We start from the raw sequence: 20692 nt of genomic DNA, 5'->3' as shown, positions 1-20692 counted from the left end.
GTTAAAAGCGCAGAGAGCATCATGAAGAACAAGGAACACACCAGGCAGGTCCGAGATACTGTTGTGAAGAAGTTTAAAGCCGGATTTGGATACAAAAAGATTTCCCAAGCTTTAAACATCCCAAGGAGCACTGTGCAAGCGATAATATTGAAATGGAAGGAGTATCAGACCACTGCAAATCTACCAAGACCTGGCCGTCCCTCTAAACTTTCAGCTCATACAAGGAGAAGACTGATCAGAGACGCAGCCAAGAGGCCCATGATCACTCTGGATGAACTGCAGAGATCTACAGCTGAGGTGGGAGACTCTGTCCATAGGACAACAATCAGTCGTATATTGCACAAATCTGGCCTTTATGGAAGAGTGGCAAGAAGAAAGCCATTTCTTAAAGATATCCATAAAAAGTGTCGTTTAAAGTTTGCCACAAGCCACCTGGGAGACACACCAAACATGTGGAAGAAGGTGCTCTGGTCAGATGAAACCAATATTGAACTTTTTGGCAACAATGCAAAACGTTATGTTTGGCGTAAAAGCAACACAGCTCATCACCCTGAACACACCATCCCCACTGTCAAACATGGTGGTGGCAGCATCATGGTTTGGGCCTGCTTTTCTTCAGCAGGGACAGGGAAGATGGTTAAAATTGATGGGAAGATAGATGGAGCCAAATAAATACAGGACCATTCTGGAAGAAAACCTGATGGAGTCTGCAAAAGACCTGAGACTGGGACGGAGATTTGTCTTCCAACAAGACAATGATCCAAAACATAAAGCAAAATCTACAATGGAATGGTTCAAAAATAAACATATCCAGGTGTTAGAATGGCCAAGTCAAAGTCCAGACCTAAATCCAATCGAGAATCTGTGGAAAGAACTGAAAACTGCTGTTCACAAATGCTCTCCATCCAACCTCACTGAGCTCGAGCTGTTTTGCAAGGAGGAATGGGAAAAAATGTCAGTCTCTCGATGTGCAAAACTGATAGAGACATACCCCAAGCGACTTACAGCTGTAATCGCAGCAAAAGGTGGCGCTACAAAGTATTAACTTAAGGGGGCTGAATAATTTTGCATAATTTTGCACTGTATAGATAGATAGATAGATAGATAGATAGATAGATAGATAGATAGATAGATAGATAGATAGATAGATAGATAGATAGATAGATAGATAGATAGATAGATAGATAGATAGATAGATAGATAGACACTCTCTGCTACATCACAACTGCTCAGAGACAGTCCCTGTCTTTCTATCCCACAAGTCTCTTGTATGTCCACTTCCCATCCAAACACGCTACTCTGAGAATTACATGTTTGTATCAAGCAGTGTCCGCTACCTGTATGTTGTTACACCCCTTACAAAAAAATATTTCAGTTTTGAAATTGCAGTTAAAGAGCAGTAACTACAGCCGACTGTGGTATGTTGGACGCTGCACTCTGACTGTTAGTTTTAGGACAGAACATCGGGAGTCTGTCTACTGGATACACAGTCTACCGTTGTTCTGTCCCTAAACTATCTGACTGTAATATTTTTCTACTACTGTAGTAACTTGTGAAGTGTTAAGTAATAACTGTGTAATAAGTAACACAACATACTGTATTATTTAAGTAATTTAGCAGTTGTTAGAAAAAAATTGTTTTCTTCATGTTTTAGCCTCCGTAAAGATTTGGTAAAAATAACACAAAACAACTGAAACAGCTGGAGAGTCAATAACAGACGACAATACAGTTGATATGCTGCCTGAATCGGTGTAGCTGCCATGGCTTTATGCAGGCGAAAATATTAGATTTAGATTAGATGAGTTTATTGGTCACATGCACAGGGCAAAATCAGCATGTCACTAACAGGTCAATAAGAAATGACTATCGGTGCATTGAGTTTGATAGTTAACTAGCAGGGTAGCCTGCATAATTAACGTTAACGATGATGCAACTTACCTTACTATGTTAGAAATCACGGAATAATTGAGAAAAATATGCATTTAGCAACTGTCAACATTAGGAAAATGAATGTATATATTTGTAATAGTTATTTGTTCCTCTGATCAGTATCTTCCTGACTCTCTCACTTTCTAACACTAGAAGTTTTGTCCCAGAAAGTGTTCGGTCAGACCACAAACATCTGGGTCGCAAAATATTTTGAAAAATACAACTCCCATTTCCAATTCTTCTAACCTCCAAAGAAATACGCCATACTTGTAGTTTTAAGCCTTATTGGGAATCATTGCTAAAGAAAATTACAAAACTACTACTCCCATAAACCACAACGTTAAACCCGGAAAGATCGCTCACGTTACCGTGGTCACCCATCCGTTTCCTGCCTCAGCAGCAGAGTTGTAACGGGAGACAGGGAAGACCGAACAACACCATAACCTCAACCAACTCTACAATGAAACTACCACCAATAGTATCCTCTCTCGAGGTCGGCTTCTTCACGATACTGCTGGTAAGGAACTTCGACAGCTAACTTACACGTCCTCGTATTTGAAGTGCGGTCGGTCTGGCTTCACAAACAGTTAGCTAATATTAAAATTATGGGCATTCGTTTTTCAAAGTGATAGCTACTTTTGTCAATCACAAAATAAAGATGTATTGAACATGAATATAGTTTTTACATTACTGTACCTAGCTAACGTTAGCTGGCTAAAATAGCTAGTCGGCAAACCAGGTTAATTGAGATCAGCTAGCTGGCTAGCTAAGCTTGGTAAGGTTAGTTAAGCTTGGTAAGGTTAGTTAACTGTTAGTTAGCCATGTAGAGACATGAGTCATGACCCTCCTTTTCTGTGATCACTCGCCTTACTCTGCCCTGTTATGTTAGCTAGCTAGCTAACAACTGTGCAAGTCCAAATCAGTATCTTATTCTAGATGCATGGTGAATCTTAAATCCACGTATTGTGTGAGCTAACGTTAACTATCAGACTTGGCTATATTTGCTGTTTGTTTAACTTAGCCAACAGCTAATGTTGTAGTTTTCTTACTTGCTAACATATGTAGCTAGCTAGCCAGGTCGTGGGACGGTACCACAAATTAGTGAATTTAGCCATAATCGTGTTGCGGAATGATGGAGCCGGTTGGTGAATTCCTCTGTTGTGGCTCATTCCTATTGGCTGACAACCCGGAACTGATCAAGCTCTGTTTTGCAGCTCAGGATATCGGCCTATTACAGTGTAAACTTTCTTTACTGTCAGTAAGGGATTTGAACTAAGTCATATACTTGTTAATCAGCACGATTCGTGGCTTGTATAATGGCTTCTAATCCAGAAACTGGAAGATAGCTAGAAAGTATCTACAAATATGTCTGTATTCATACATTTTTTAGGGAATAGGCCTGTCTCGTCACCGTCACATAGTTAAACCAGAGACAGTGGCAACATATAATTACTGAAATATCTCTTGTTAAACTGAAGCTGTTGTCGCTCAGCAGACATACAGATGAGTGTCACAGCCAGGCTGCTGTGAGATGACCTCACTATACGTAATACCACTAGTCCTGTAATAGTTGACCCCAGAAATAGTGTGTGTACATTTTGTACATACAACCACGTCCGCCACCACTCAGCCTTCTCTCTAAAGTGCTATATTACAAACCACAGTAAAGACAGCTTCTCCTGTTAACACGGACTGTCACCTTAAACGCATTCTGTACATACATATACAGTGCCCTCTGCAATTATTGGGAAAGTGAAACATTTCTTCTTCTTTTGGCTTTACACTCCAAAAGTTTGGATATGAGGGTATTATATTTGAGGGTATTTTCATTCATATTGGGTGAACCGTTGAGAAATTACAGCACTTTCTATTCATGGTCCCCCCATTTTAGGAGACCAAAGGTCAAATAAAATGTTATTTGTCACATGCAGTGAATACTTAAAAAATGTAAGTAGAGCTGCACACTCTAGGAGCTCAGATGCAATAATTTAATAACCTAATATTCAACGTTTTGACAAACTGTCTTCATCAGGGTATAATCAAAGGACACACACAGGTCAAAGGACACACACAGGTGTCTGTAATCATGGCCGGGTGTGGCCTGATATCATTGGTTAATTCTCATAAAAATAACATACCAAAAACATGAATGGATAGCATTCCATTATAGATACAATTTTACCTACCTAGGCCTACAAAACATTTACAATAGCAAAATCACAAGAATGGCTTCAGATCAAAGTCTACGTTGAAACCGAGAGGAGCAAGGGTATTTAAATTAAAGATCCAGGCAGCCTCTCGTTTTAACAATAAATTATCGAGGTCACCCCCTCTCCTAGGGAGGGTGACATGTTCGATGCTGATATAACATAGTGACATATGCCAAATACAACCGCTGTAGACCTTACTGTGAAATTCTTACTTACAAGCACTTAACCACACAACTACTGATCACTACTACTGACTACACCCACTGACCACAACAACAAAACAACTGACCACAACTACAGGCCACGATCATACAACTACTGATAACAACTACTTACCAAAACAACTAACAACTACTGACCAAAATTACCGACTAAAACTACTGAACCCCACAACAACACAACTACTGACCAAAACCACACCATTACTCACCACAAAACTATGGACCACACAACTACTGATTACAACCACACGTTTACTGACCACAACCACACAACTACTGACCACAACTACTGAACACTTCTGACCAAAACTGATACCACAAAATATACTGACCAAAACTACTGACCACAACCAAACAACTGCTGACCGCAACTACTGACGACACAACTACAGATCACAACTACTGACCAAAACTATTGACCACTACTGATCACAACTATTAACCGCACCAACTAAACTGACCAAAACCACAAAACGACTGACCAAAACTACTGAACCTCCCTACTAACCTAAACTATTGATAAAAACCACGCAAGTACTGACCACAACTACTTACAAAAATGACAGAATGTAGGTAGGGACATGAATGTAGGGACTGAATGTAGGGACATGTGCCGAGTACAACCGGTGTAGACCTTACCGTGAATTGCTTACTTACAAGCACTTAACCATACAATGCAGTTCAAGAAATAGCGTTAAGAAAATATTTACTAAATAAACTAAAGTAAAAAAAAAAACATTTAAAATTACACAAGATATTTACATAACAATAACAAGGGGGTACCGGTTCCCGAGTCAATGTGCGGGGATACAGGTTAGTCAAGGTCATTTGTAATGTGACTATGCAAAGATAATAAACAGGGAGTGGCAGCAGTGAAAAAAACAGGGGGGGGTGTCGGTGTAAATAGTCCGGTGGCCATTTGATTAATTGTTCAGCAGTCTTATGGCTTGGGGGTAGAAGCTGTTCAGCAGTCTGGTGGCTTGGGGGTAGAAGCTGTTCAGCAGTCTGATGGCTTGGGGGTAGAAGCTGTTCAGCAGTCTGGTGGCTTGGGGGTAGAAGCTGTTCAGCAGTCTGGTGGCTTGGGGGTAGAAGCTGTTCAGCAGTCTGGTGGCTTGGGGGTAGAAGCTGTTCAGCAGTCTGGTGGCTTGGGGGTAGAAGCTGTTCAGCAGTCTGGTGGCTTGGGGGTAGAAGCTGTTCAGCAGTCTGGTGGCTTGGGGGTAGAAGCTGTTCAGCAGTCTGGTGGCTTGGGGGTAGAAGCTGTTCAGCAGTCTGGTGGCTTGGGGGTAGAAGCTGTTCAGCAGTCTGGTGGCTTGGGGGTAGAAGCTGTTAAGGAGCCTTTTTTGTCCTAGACTTGGCGCTCTGGTCCTGTTTGCCGTGTAGTAGCAGAGAGAACAGTCTATGACTTGGGTGACTGGAGTCTTTGACAAAGTATTGGTCCCATATTTATAAAGCGCAATGACTACATCATGCTTGTGACTACAAATTTGAATGAATCGTGAATAATTACGAGTGAGGAAGTTACAGACTAAAAAATATCATACCCCCAAGACATGCTAACCCCTTACAATAACAGGGGAGGTTAACATTTTATATCAAACCCCCAAGACATGCTAACCCCTTACAATAACAGGGGAGCTTAACCTTTTATATCAAACCCCCAAGACATGCTAACCCCTTACAATAACGGGAGGTTAGCATTTTATATCAAACCCCCAAGACATGCTAACCCCTTACAATAACAGGGGAGCTTAACCTTTATATCAAACCCCCAAGACATGCTAACCCCTTACAATAACGGGAGGTTAGCATTTTATATCAAACCCCCAAGACATGCTAACCCCTTACAATAACAGGGGAGCTTAACCTTTTATATCAAACCCCCAAGACATGTTAACCCCTTACAATAACAGGGGAGGTTAACCTTTTATATCAAACCCCCAAGACATGCTAACCCCTTACAATAACAGGGGAGCTTAACCTTTTATATCAAACCCCCAAGACATGCTAACCCCTTACAATAACAGGGGAGGTTAACCTTTATATCATACCCCCAAGACATGCTAACCCCTTACAATAACAGGGGAGGTTAACCTTTTATATCAAACCCCAAGACATGCTAACCCCTTACAATAACAGGGGAGGTTAACCTTTTATATCAAACCCCCAAGACATGCTAACCCCTTACAATAACAGGGAGGTTAACCTTTTATATCATACCCTCAAGACATGCTAACCCCTTACAATAACAGGGAGGTTAACCTTTATATCAAACCCCCAAGACATGCTAACCCCTTACAATAACAGGGGAGGTTAACCTTTATATCAAACCCCAAGACATGCTAACCCCTTACAATAACAGGGGAGCTTAACCTTTTATATCAAACCCCCAAGACATGCTAACCCCTTACAATAACAGGGGAGGTTAACCTTTTATATCAAACCCCCAAGACATGCTAACCCCTTACAATAACAGGGGAGCTTAACCTTTTATATCAAACCCCCAAGACATGCTAACCCCTTACAATAACAGGGGAGGTTAGCATTTTGGGGGGGTTGTGATAGTTGTCCGTCTAACTTTCTCACTCATCATTATTCACGATTCATTCAGGATTATCCGTAATCATGGTAGTATCCACATTAATGTAGAAGTGTTTAGAAACCTATTATATTCTTATTTTCAATAATAGCAACTCCAAAATGACACACTACTTTATTTACCATTCATTTCTATTGGGCACAACATCATCTGAAAATCAACCAAAACAAACAGAAAATGCATCCAACAAATTTGTAGAGTCACAAGCTTGATGTAGTCATTGCGTGCTAGGAATATGGGACCAAATACTTAACTTTAACTGTACTACTTTAATACACATATAAGTGAATTTGTTCCAATACTTTTGGTCCCCTAAAATGGGGCGTCTATGTACAAAAAGTGCTGTAATTTCTAAACAGTTCACCCAATATGGATGAAAACATCCTCAAATTAAAGCTCACAGTCTGCACTTTAACCCCATAGTCATTGTTTGATTTCAAACTGTTGGAGTTTACAGCCATAAGAAGAAAACATGCTTCACTGTCCCAATAACTACGGAGGGCACTGTGACCGTGTCTGTGTCTCTCGTCTTAGAATACACACCTTTTAGAGGGTGTGTCTTCCACCCCACACACCCTGCTGATTTGAACGAGTCAAACGACTGATGTTAGATAACTAAGCTTTATCTGAATGTCCTCATTGACAGGATGCTACTGAGACACTGGTTTAGAGGGGTTCCCTTAGTATTAATACATGGGAATGTCCAGGCCATGCTTAACTTAGCCCCAGTCTATATCCTAGCCACAGCCCTGTCTTCTGTCCTGAGCTCAACTATCAGTCTAGTGACTGGCTCTTGTTGCTGTTTTTGTGTGAAGTTATTGTTATGGTGGTAGCAGAAAATTGGATTGCGCTGTCATAGGACTCGGAAATGCTTGCTGAGATACAGAGAAATACGTTTGTTCTTCCAGGGAATGTGAGACTCGGCGTAGTAGAGCATCTCCAGTAACACCACTCTCCATCAAAGATGGTGGATTAATGAAGATGTCTTACTCAGGCCGTTTACCATTGGAAAAAATTGTCCAAGTTCCAGTCTGCTTAAAGGGTGGCTATTCCATAGACACAAATGCGATAGCAGCTGGGTTACGTCTGCTTAGTTCATCGACTGTATATGAACCAGAAAATATTATGCAATGTGATGTCTCACTTCTACTTCTTTCTCTGTTTCCGTGTCCAGTGTATGACACTGTCCTGGTCGCTCTAGTCCATGGGGAAGTTTGACTTTGATCCTGAGAACAGAGTCCTCTGTTCCACATCACCTGTGGCGTCAACGCCCATCAGAGAACTGAGATGTCTGGATCTCAACAGGACTCCTATGGATGAATGATAAATAAATAATAAAAAGGGAGGGAGAAAAAGATGGTTTCTCACCTGTTTGCCTGGTCTGGAAACAGCAACAAGAGAATTCATGGAACCAATAGGACAGCAGCTTTAGGACTTCTTCCGTTAACACTGCAAACACTGACTGGTTGTTTTTGGACTGGGCTCATGTCACATCTGTGTGAGGGACAGGTTCTAGCCATAGCATCGCATTAACCCTTTCTTCTCTGGCTCTAGGTGACTGGTCTCTCCACTCCAGGCCAGGCTGAAATTACCAGTCTAGACACAGGAAACATTGAAGACATCCTCAGTAAGACATTGTCTGTGACAGGGTATAGAGACATCTCTGTGGTTCTCATCTATCCCTCTTTCTCTCACCATCTCTGTGTCATTTCCTCCCTCTCTTTATCATCTCTCCCTATAATGCTCTATCTTGTGTTGTCTCTTTCCTCAACGCTTGGTGGCTGTTTGACTGTATGAATAACACTAATGATTCACCCACGAACCTCCCTTGCCTATGAGTATGTGTAAATGTACTTTAATTCCTGTGTGTTTGACGTTGTTGTAAAACAGTGGGTGTAACGTGTTTTTTTTCCCCACACAGACAATGCTGGAGTGGCGTTGGTTAATTTCTATGCAGACTGGTAAGTGTGTTAGTTCTCCTGTGAACATTTGTCCTCTCCTACTCAATTGTCTGTTTGCATACATTTTCTTTGTGTCCACATCAGTTGTTTGCCTTGTGTGTGTTTAACTAGTGTGTGTGTGTGTGTGTGAGATGAATTAGAATTCCAACATGCTTTAGTGGCATCATGGCTGGAGAGTAATGCAATGTGGCCAAAGCAATTACAGTATGACAGTTCCTCCAAAGGGTAACAATATAAAATATAATTTGATAAGCAAATTATACCCACATTCTCCCCCGTCTCCTCCCAGGTGTAGATTCAGCCAGATGCTCCAGCCTATCTTTGAGGAGGCATCGAACATCGCGAGGGAGGAGTTTCCTGATGTCACTCAGGTGGTGTTTGCGCGCGTCGACTGTGATCAGCACTGTGAGTGACACGCTCGTACACACACAGGGTTTTAATCCGTGACGTAACTTTTGGTTTGCCCAAACTCTGTAAAGTAATCTGATTACTTTTAGTTCATTTGACGTTACTTTCCCCTTGAGGCGTTAGAAGGAGATAAAAAATGGATGTTGCATTTTACTTTATGGGTTATGTAGGCTTCTTCTAAACCATTGCTTTCTACTTCAATACAGATAATCATACGATTAGGCTATATCTTTACATTAAAATCCAAAGTCAGTCAGATCTCCGGTCTTTCCAATTCATGTAATTCTCTTGATCTTCAAGAATAGGAAATAGCAATATAGATAAGCCAAATTGTTTAACCTGAGCATGACCCTAAAACTAAGGACTTATTAGCCTACTCTGTTGTTTAACCTGAGCATGACCCCAAAACCAAGGACTTATTAGCCTACTCTGTTGTTTAACCTGAGCATGACCCCAAAACCAAGGACTTATTAGCCTACTCTGTTGTTTAACCTGAGCATGACCCCAAAACCAAGGACTTATTAGCCTATTCTGTTGTTTAACCTGAGCATGACCCCAAAACCAAGGACTTATTAGCCTACTCTGTTGTTTAACCTGAGCATGACCCCAAAACCAAGGACTTATTAGCCTACTCTGTTGTTTAACCTGAGCATGACCCTAAAACTAAGGACTTATTAGCCTACTCTGTTTATGATTTTGTTGTCATTGAGGACTGATTGGGCTCATTGCTTCAAGTTGAAAAGAAAATTCTGCTCTCATGGAATGACATGCTTTGAGCACTAACGAAAAGGGCATGTGGAAAAATGAATACCATATGCTGCATTTACTATAGGCCTATTGTTTAATTTTTTGTTGGTGACACTCTATCATTTGCTCTAGGCCTATTGCTTGAGCTTTTGTTGGTGACACTCTGATATCTCTATCATTTGCTCTAGGCCTATTGCTTGAGCTTTTGTTGGTGACACTCTGATATCTCTATCATTTGCTCTAGGCCTATTGCTTGAGCTTTTGTTGGTGACACTCTGATATCTCTCATTTGCTCTAGGCCTATTGCTTGAGCTTTTGTTGGTGACACTGATATCTCTATCATTTGCTATAGGGCTATTACTTGAGCTTTTGTTGGTGACACTCTGATATCTCTATCATTTGCTCTAGGCCTATTGCTTGAGCTTTTGTTGGTGACACTCTGATATCTCTCATTTGCTCTAGGCCTATTGCTTGAGCTTTTGTTGGTGACACTGATATCTCTATCATTTGCTATAGGGCTATTGCTTGAGCTTTTGTTGGTGACACTCTATCTCTATCATTTGCTCTAGGCCTATTGCTTGAGCTTTTGTTGGTGACACTCTGATATCTCTATCATTTGCTCTAGGCCTATTGCTTGAGCTTTTGTTGGTGACACTGATATCTCTATCATTTGCTATAGGGCTATTGCTTGAGCTTTTGTTGGTGACACTCTGATATCTCTATCATTTGCTCTAGGCCTATTGCTTGAGCTTTTGTTGGTGACACTGATATCTCTATCATTTGCTATAGGGCTATTGCTTGAGCTTTTGTTGGTGACTCTGATATCTCTATCATTTGCTCTAGGCCTATTGCTTGAGCTTTTGTTGGTGACACTGATATCTCTATCATTTGCTCTAGGCCTATTGCTTGAGCTTTTGTTGGTGACACTGATATCTCTATCATTTGCTATAGGGCTATTGCTTGAGCTTTTGTTGGTGACTCTGATATCTCTATCATTTGCTCTAGGCCTATTGCTTGAGCTTTTGTTGGTGACACTGATATCTCTATCATTTGCTCTAGGCCTATTGCTTGAGCTTTTGTTGGTGACACTGATATCTCTATCATTTGCTATAGGGCTATTGCTTGAGCTTTTGTTGGTGACACTCTATCATTTGCAGCTCTTTAAGTTGATCAGAGTTTGCGAGTTTGAGCATGTGTCCAATAGGCCTATGGACATAATTGTTTTAATCAGCGTGAATTAGATCGAGCAATAAAAGCCCCACTTGTGGTCTTGTTAAATGAAACTTGTTTTTGACAGCATGTGGAGCACAATACCATGGAGGAGCTGTCAAACGTTTATTCCACAGACTGTGATCCACACGATGCAGCTGCAAGAGCACATTTTTCACTGGCTGTCCACTGGTTGCAACATTGATTGATAGGCAGCTTTAACTTCTTCAATTCAACCATTATTGGGTTAAAATACACATGTTTGTTTGTCCACAGCCATCCACAACAACCACAATCCGTGAGGCGCAAATAGCTAAATGAGAGAGCAGCAGTGTAGATATCAATAACACTAGGAGGTACGACATCCTTACCTCCAAGTGTTTATTCAAGTTAAATGTATAATCTTTGGATGCCAACAGCAGTAAAATCAAAATCACATTTTACTTGTTACATTTTTCATAAACAACAGGTTTAGAGCCACTGCCTGTTCACCCCGCTACCATCCAGAAGGCGAGGTCAGTACAGGTGCATCAAAGGGCCGAGAGCCATCACTAACACAGAGAGGCTCCTGCCTACATACAGACTTGAAATCATTGGCAACTTTAATAAATGGATCACTAGTCACTTTCATAATGCCACTTTAATAATGTTTACATATCTTACATTACTCATCTCATATGTATATACTGTATTTTATACCATCTATTGCACTTTCCCTTTGCCGCTCGGTCATCGCTCATCCATATATTTATACATTCTTATTCCATCCCTTTACATTTGTGTGTGTCAGGTAGTTGTTGTGGAATTGTTAGATTACTTGTTAGATATTACTGCACTGTCGGAACTAGAAGCACAAGCATTTCGCTACCCTCATATTAACATCTGCTAACCATGTGTATGTGACAAATAAAATTAGATTTGATAGACCAACAGTAAAACGCTTACTTGTGATCCCTTCCCAACTATGCAGAGACAAAAATAGAAAACAATATATAATAACACAAGGAATAAATCCACAATGAGTCATGATAACTGGGCTATATACATGGGCTACCAGTACTGAGTCAGGATAACTGGGCTATATACATGGGGTACCAGTACTGAGTCAGGATAACTGGGCTATATACATGGGGTACCAGTACTGAGTCAGGATAACTGGGCTATATACATGGGCTACCAGTACTGAGTCAGGATAACTGGGCTATATACATGGGCTACCAGTACTGAGTCAGGATAACTGGGCTATATACATGGGCTACCAGTACTGAGTCAGGATAACTGGGCTATATACATGGGCTACCAGTACTGAGTCAGGATAACTGGGCTATATACATGGGCTACCAGTACTGAGTCAGGATAACTGGGCTATATACACGGGCTACCAGGACTGAGTCAGGATAACTGGGCTGTATACACGGGGTACCAGGACTGAGTCAGGATAACTGGGCTATATACATGGGCTACCAGTACTGAGTCGATGTGCAGGGGTACGAGGTAATTGAGGTAGATATGTAGATATAGGTAGGAGTAAAGTGACTAGGCAACAGGGTAGATAATAAACAGTAGCAGCAGTGTCTGTAATGAGTCAAAAGAGTTAGTGCAAAAAGGGTCAATGCAGATAGTCCGGGTAGCTATTTGGTTAACTATTGGCTTGGGGGTAGAAGCTCTTCAGGGTCCTGTTGGTTCCAGGCTTGGTGCATCAGTACCACTTGCCGTGCGGTGGCAGAGAGAACAGTTTATGATTTGGGTGACTGGAGTCTTTGACAATTTTTATAGGGCCTTCCTCTGACACTGCCTTATATAGAGGTCCTGGATGGCAGGGACCTCGACCCCAATGGTGTACTGGGTCGTACGCACTACCCTCTGTAGCGCCATGTGGTGGGATGCCAAACAGTTGCCATACCAAGCGGTGATGCAGCCAGTCAAGATGCTCTCGATGGTGCAGCTGTATAACTTTTTGAGGATCTGAGGGCCCATGCCAAATCTTTTCAGCCTCCTGAGGGGGAAGGGCGTTGTTGTGCCTTCTTCACGACTGTGTTGGTGTGTGTAGACCATGTTAATACCTTACTGATGTGGAGGAACTTAAAGTTTTCGACCCGTTCCACTACAGCCCTGTGGATGTGGATGGCGGCGTGCTCGGCCCTCTGTTTCCTGTAGTCCATGATCAGCTCCTTTGTCTTGCTCTTAATAAAGCCTTGATTTTTTTTTTTTGCAGTTGCACCATTAGAAGGACTGTATGCTACAAAAGCCTATTCCTGCAAACCATCAAAATGCATTTGGTGTGTCATCATAGTGGTCTTTGATTTGTGGTCCAACAAACTTAAACTGGTTTTTCAATGTCGTTGAGAAAACAGAAAGGTGTCATCATACTTTCTGAATTTAAAAGTAAAGGAGTTTTCACATCTGTAATTTGATCACAATATTTTAGCTGGTAACGGATTGCAGTTACTTTTTTTGTAATCAGTTACTCCCCCCCCACACACACACACACACAGACATTTGATAGGCACATCCTTTGAGATAAAGCAAATTAAAGGGAATTATTGATGACCTGCAAACCGTTTGAAGACTAATGACAAAATTGCTGCTGCCTGTGAAGACTGGAGCTTAGAGACACCCTGCAGTGAGACTGACAGCTGCCAAACACACAGCACTATGAGAATATTTACTCTCACTGGGGGGCAGCTTTCATCTGAGGGATCAGGGGCTGACTGACGGCTGTGTCTTTAGACAGCTTTAAACACCCTCTATCTGTCTTTTACTCTCACCTTTTTTCATCCATCCCCGTTTCTATCCATCCTTTTCTGATTTTCTCTACCTGCCTCTTTTCCTTCATTCCCCTTTCCTTTGTCCGCCTTTCTCCCCCTCTACCTCATTCTATATTAAACTCTGTCTTTATTCACCCCTCTCTCCCGCTCTCTGTCTCTCTAGCTGACATAGCTCAGCGGTACAGGATCAGTAAGTACCCTACGTTGAAGTTGTTCCGTAATGGTATGATGATGAAGAGGGAGTACAGGGGTCAGAGGTCAGTCACAGCCATCGCTGACTTCATCCGCCAGCAGAAGGTCGATCCCATTAAAGAGATACACAGTCTGGAGGAGGTCAACACTGCGGATGTGAGTATCAGGCACACACAAATCAGTGTTTGAAAATGTAAAAGGTGTGCCTCAGGGATCTGTTCTAGGACCATTCCTAATCTAAATATTGAATAATAATAATTTATTACATTTGTACAGCGCTTTTCATTATACAGAATAATCTCAACGTGCATAAAACTAAAAAATGTAAACCAAATAGAAGACAAAAAGACAACTATACAGGGCAACTGACACAAATAACACAGCTGATGGGACACCAAGGACCTATCAATAGAAAGCCTCCTGAAGATTAGTATATGACTCTGTCCTCAAAAATTAATTGGTACTGAACCAGGAAAAATGTCTCTCTCTCTCTGCAGAGGGACAGGCGTAACATTATTGGCTACTTTGACCAGAAGGATTCTGAGAACTACCACACGTTTGAGAAGGTGGCCAACATCCTCCGAGACGACTGTGTGTTTCTCGCTGCCTTCGGGTGAGTCAAGCCTCTTCAGACCAACCACTGCACTTAGGGTCTACGAAACATTTATAATATAGTTTATATGTTTTTGGTCTGGCATTTGAGTAATCTTTTAATCTTTCCTTTCCTCTGTCCCTCCAGTGACGTGTCCCAGACAGAGAGGTTCAGTGGTGATAATGTGATCTATAAACCGATGGGGGAGACTGTTCCTGACATGGTGTACCTGGGCTCACTAACCAACTTTGATCTCACCTACGCTTGGGCGCAGGACAAATGTGTCCCTCTGGTCCGCGAGATCACCTTTGAAAACGGAGAGGTGCGTTCTCTCTACCTCTTTTTCTTCTCTCTGCTTGATCCAGTCTAAATTAAATCATTTAGGTTTTGGGCTAGCCCCGGTCTACACACAGCTGGGAGTCGTCTTCCAGGTCTGGCCTGGCTTCTTCCCCTACAGCAGCCCCATCCTAATGCAACAAGGCATAGACACACACCTGAATCTCCCACTGACCCGTTAAGTCTTCCGGATGCTTCCCAGCCGAAACAGTTTCTGAACAGTTTGTGCATACATTACATTTTGTAACGTTTTTGTTCATTTTGGACCCTGGCAAGGGTTTTATCTGCTGTTTTGGGCACAATTTTTTTAATTGAGGCAATCCGAAGTCGGTAGCCAAAGTCTCCTTCCCCTAGTCACAGATTGGTCAACAGTAGGTATTCTTCAATGAAGTGCCTGTTGTCATTCAACGAGATGACCCGTCCTCATACTACAACAAACATCTTAGTCAGATGCAAAAAAATATATATATTTTACCCCTTTTTTCTCCCCAATTCTGTGGTATCCAATTGTTTAGTAGCTTCTATCTTGTCTCATCGCTACAACTCCCGTACGGGCTCGGAGAGACGAAGGTTGAAAGTCATGCGTCCTCCGATACACAACCCAACCAAGCCGCACTGCTTCTTAACACAGCGCGCATCCAACCCGGAAGCCAGCCGCACCAATGTGTCGGAGGAAACACCGTGCACCTGGCAACCTTGGTTAGCGTGTACTGCGCCCGGCCCGCCACAGGAGTTGCTGGTGCGCGATGAGACAAGGACATCCCTACCGGCCAAACCCTCCCTAACCCGGACGACGCTAGGCCAATTATGCGTCGCCCCACGGACCTCCCGGTCGCGGCTGGTTACGACAGAGCCTGGGCGCGAACCCATGCAAAATTGCGCAACTAAGATCTCCTCTGCAAAAATGTCAACATTAATGACAGCTTTCTTGAGTTATCTTAGATTAATTCTGACTATTGAAGAAGTGTATACTGGTATCTCAAAATGGACAAACAGTACTATTTCTTTTTTCTCATTTTTCAAGCGAAGGTCTTTTAAGGGAGTATGCGAGCCCATCGTTTGGTTCGGCTCGGTGCCAGACGAACTGAAGCATGCTGACGCCTTCACTCTTCTTCCTCTTCCCTGTGTGTGTGTTCCAGGAGCTGACTGAAGAGGGGATCCCATTCCTCATCCTGTTTCACGTGAAGGAGGACACAGAGAGCTTGGAGAAGTTCCAGCACGAGGTGGCACGCCAGCTCATCAGCGAGAAAGGTAGTGTGTTTTTCTTAAGTCTGTTTGTGGCCCAATCATCTGGGGAAATAACAGGGTGTGCCACAGAGTTCAGTGCTGGGACCATTGTTACTCTCTTGTTCTATTTATTTGTGTTGTGTTTTCCTCCCAGCCAAGGACAGAGTTGCATTATATTTGTTAGATAACCGTACTATTATAGTCATGCTAATCTCTTCTTAATAAATAATATAAATTATATTAATAACTATCCCCTCCTGCCTAGGCTCTATAAACTTTCTGCATGCGGACTGTGAAAAGTTCCGTCACCCACTGCTGCACATCCAGAAGACGCCAGCAGACTGTCCTGTCATTGCTATAGACTCCTTCAGACACATGTATGTGTACCCTGAGTTCAGAGACATTGAGTAAGTACAACCTCTCTACTTTCTTTCACCTGTCTCTGGTTGAATTTTTATTTTTGACCTCTTAGCCATTTGGCCAACTATTTAGGGCACCTTGAGTGGTTCTCGACCGGTTCCAACCAACATTTCTGTGTTCAGCTCTTTGAATGGTCTGGTTGTCCCGCTTCGAACGTCGTCTCCGATGACATGCAGTTTGAAATCTGACACATCATTTACATGGAGAGCGACAGGTCACGTTTTCTGGCCTGTCCAGACAAAGGATAGATTTGCTCTGGCTGTGGAGCTCGCAGCTCCAATTGTGATACGGCGTATGGGACGTTTGTCAGACCATGAGATATTAATTGTTCATCCAAAAGTATATATTTTTGATACTTCAAGGGGTCTTACAATTCAAACTCAAATAGCAAACTGATCCTTGGTATGGCTTTCTTGAAACCCAAAAAATATAAACGCAACATGCAACAATTTCAAAGATTTACAGTTCATATAAGGAAATCAGTCAATTGAAATGAATGAATTAGGCCCTAATCTATGGATTTCACATGACTGGGAATACAGATATGCATCTGTTGGTCACAGATACCTTAAAAAAAAGGTAGGGCTGTGGATCAGAAAACCAGTCCGTATCTGGTGTGACCGCCATTTGCCTCATGCAACGCGACACATCTCCTTCACATAGAATTGATCAGGCTGTTGATTGTGGACTGTGGAATGATGTCCCACTCCTCTTTAATGGCCGTGCCAAGTTGCTGGATTTTGGTGGGAACTGGAGCACGCTGTTGACATCATCAAACTGCTCGCACACACAACGCCATACATGTGGTCTGTGGTTGTATGGCTAGTTGGACATACTGCCAAATTCTCTAAAACGACATTGGAGGCAGCATATGGTAGATATTTTAACATTCAGTTCTCTGGCAACAGCTCTGGTGGACTTTCCTGCAGTCAGTGGCCTTTTTATTGCCCCCAGCACAAGGTGCACCTGTGTAATGATCATGCTGTTTAATCAGCAGCTTGTTATCCCACACCTATCAGTTGGATGAATTATTTTGGCAAAGAAGAAATGCTCACTAATAGGCATGTAAACACATTTGTGAAAAACATTTGAGAGAAATAAGCTTTTTGTGGGTATGGAACATTTCTGAGATTTTATTTCACCACATGGAACCAACACATGTTTAGACAGGACTTAAGACTCTTATGGGTTAACAAATCAGTAATGACTGATCTTTGTGATGGTGTTAATGGATTTTAACAGTTGAATTGTGGTGTTTTTACATAGTCTACAGTTACATTAACAAATGCCAATGCTATTGTTTTATTTGGTTATGCATTTTCTTTTGTATTCTGTTACCTTCATAAACACAGCCAAGTGATTATTTTTGCGATAGCATATATGAAGTGTATTTATTAGACTGTTAGAATGTTGATGTCCAAAAGGCTCGTCATTGGCTTGAGGGGTTGTCCCTCGAGGCCAGGCTTTTCTATTGTTCATTTGTGCCTGACTTGAGTGACAGTATTTGAGATGGCTCATTATTGTTGTCATTAGATTATTTAGATCTGTATGTTGAAAATCTGCATTTGTCAAATATAATACATTCCACACACGCGCACACACACACACACAGTCCACAGATTATAATAGAAATGTCACACCTTCTAGATAATTCTTCTATTGACGGCCCTGGAAACCGGAGCTAATGTGACATGACTTGGCACGTGCAATTAGTGTCAACTAATCGAATGTAATTTCATCTAATCTATTTTACCCCCCATCTAAACCCCTCCCCCACCACTCCCCCTATCACCTCTGTGATCAGACAGACAGAGCCCTGAGGTCTGACACCCGCTTCAACTAATTACATTACATCACATTCACTACCTCCTCCTCTGGATGTTTGTGTTCTCCCTCCCTCTGTCACCGAGATCAAATTATTTCATTAGCTGTGTGTGTGGTGTCTGCAGCCACCTCTAACATGCAGAGACAGCTTTGATATGGGACCAACTCTGATGTGATATCAGTTTATGACCTTCTGTCATTAACCACACTTCAATAATGTCATTGGTAGACCTAATGATTATATTAATGTGTGGTAGGATCCCTGGGAAGCTGAGGCAGTTTGTTCTGGACCTCCACTCTGGGAAGTTACACAGAGAGTTCCACCATGGCCCAGACCCGACAGACAGCACACCTGGACAGGTCAGAACACCTCACAAGCATACTAGTACACCGTCATTATGTGTGTATGAAACGGTGTCATTGCAGTACTAGAGGGAGGTGTGTGTATATAAATGTGTTATTTCATCAGGAGGAGATCGGTGAGGTGGCCAGTAACCCACCAGAGAGTTCCTTCCAGAAGTTAGCCCCCAGTGAGACACGCTACACACTCCTCAGGGACCGTGATGAACTGTGACCTCAACGACTTTACCACAAGCCTGACCTATGACCCACGACCCCATGGCATGCCCCGGAGTCAGTGTCCACAGTCAGGACAGGCCAGCGGGATGGGACAGCAACACCAACTCACCCCCAACACCCTTAATGGAGAGAGAGGATAAGGAAGACCAGAGAGTAGGTTAAATCCAGGACAGCCGTGTTGGAATAACCTATATTTTCATAACTCTTACGTGTACAATTTTTTATTTTAGATAAAAAGGATGAAACCAGAAGAAGAAAATGGTGTGGGGTGGGGTGGGGGGGGATTAGGACAAAAAAAAAGAAGCAAAGCGTTTTAACTTTTATTTTTGGAGCTTGTAAATAATAATAGTGCTTGTGCTGAGTGAGCGTTGGTCTTTGTCATCCTGATCTAAATTAAAAAACGATTTACTTTAGGTTCAAAAACATGTAACACCCTTTTTTCCCCTTTTTTTTGACGAGTGAGATCCCTTGCTCCGGTTGTTTAGTCTCATAATGGTTCTTATCTGTGTGTAGTCCAGCTCAGTCCCGTTTGAGTGAGAGAGGGTTCTGGTCCTGGAGGACTACAGTGTCTCGGCTGCATCTTAATAGTTCACCCCCCTCTCCTCCTTTCCTTTATTTAAACTGATGTGAAAGCATATTTCTGGCAGGTATCCACTATGCTGCTTCCACCTATCCTATGATTTCAAATAGGATGAGAGGAGACAAGGAAAGGAACACATTGTAGAGTATTGAGATGCAGCTTTCCTCTCCCTGGTACTAAACTCATGCAACTGATTGGCCAGAGAGCCTATTCACCTAAGTCACGTTCAGGAGGCACAAAATGTTTATAAACAATGGAGTTACTACCATAAACTGTCCAATAGTTAAATGTTTGTTTCCATTGTCTGTCAGAAAAGCATTTTCTTCCTTTTTGTACTTGAACGTGCCCCTGATCTGCAATACTGACTCAGACGGTAGTTCCTAAAGGCTGAGAGGTGTCAGTTAGACACTGCTGCTCTAGAGGACAGGAGGGGAACCTCACACTGAAGGAGAAAAATCAGACTCTGGGCTGCATCTCAATCCTCTGCAGTGTCTTCTTCTCCATCTGCACTGGTCTGACACAGGCCAGGCCACGCCCACTTAGCAACAAGTCCAGGTGACAGCAATATGGAAGAAGCTGACCTGGAAAGTATCCTTATTTCACCTGTCACTCAAATCAGTTCAGATGGAGCAATGAAAGGAGACGAGGAGTATTGAGACGCATGCTGTGTGTTTATTTATAGTACTGTGTGTACAGTCCCTCCCTAGAACCCAACAGTACCCTGATCTGACCAATCACGAAGGGAGGGTTAAAGGGGGAGAAATATCATTTCTAAATCAGTCATCTCGGAGAGAGAGAAAATAAAACAAGTAAATGAAACCATTTTACAGGATGTTGTGTGTTGAGTCTGTTTGTTCAGTTCTACAGAGAAAACTCTTGACACACACACACAA

At 42.3% G+C, this 20692-nt stretch overlaps 2 protein-coding genes across 4 annotated transcripts in view; one reads left to right on the top strand and one right to left on the bottom strand.

Annotated features, from left to right (window-relative positions):
* Nucleotides 1-2147, bottom strand: part of LOC112222691 (inversin-like) — a 36724-nt gene extending 34577 nt beyond the window's left edge. For both annotated transcript variants that reach the window (XM_042306797.1, XM_042306798.1), the window contains exon 1: nucleotides 1939-2147. The gene's annotated coding sequence lies outside the window, so the exon portion shown is untranslated. The remainder of the gene's footprint in view (nucleotides 1-1938) is intronic.
* A 142-nt stretch (nucleotides 2148-2289) lies between these two features.
* Nucleotides 2290-20631, top strand: LOC112222690 (endoplasmic reticulum resident protein 44). 2 transcript variants are annotated; one of them, XM_042306770.1, is made up of 11 exons: nucleotides 2290-2446; nucleotides 8511-8583; nucleotides 8878-8917; nucleotides 9207-9322; nucleotides 14213-14397; nucleotides 14739-14854; nucleotides 14981-15155; nucleotides 16309-16420; nucleotides 16662-16803; nucleotides 18898-19000; nucleotides 19113-20631. In XM_042306770.1, the coding sequence occupies exons 1-11, from the start codon at nucleotides 2390-2392 to the stop codon at nucleotides 19212-19214; spliced, it is 1221 nt and encodes a 406-aa protein (XP_042162704.1). In that variant the 5' UTR covers nucleotides 2290-2389; the 3' UTR covers nucleotides 19215-20631. The 2 variants fall into 2 exon arrangements, with proteins under 2 accessions (XP_042162704.1, XP_042162703.1); XM_042306769.1 differs by having other exon boundaries at nucleotides 19110-20631.
* Nucleotides 20632-20692: the final 61 nt, after the last annotated feature.

This window comes from Oncorhynchus tshawytscha, linkage group LG03, assembly GCF_018296145.1.
Source record: "Oncorhynchus tshawytscha isolate Ot180627B linkage group LG03, Otsh_v2.0, whole genome shotgun sequence".
NCBI classification, from domain to species: Eukaryota; Metazoa; Chordata; class Actinopteri; order Salmoniformes; family Salmonidae; genus Oncorhynchus; species Oncorhynchus tshawytscha.
The sequence above is the reverse complement of the archived record's forward strand: the minus strand, read 5'-3'. Positions and strand labels throughout refer to the sequence as shown.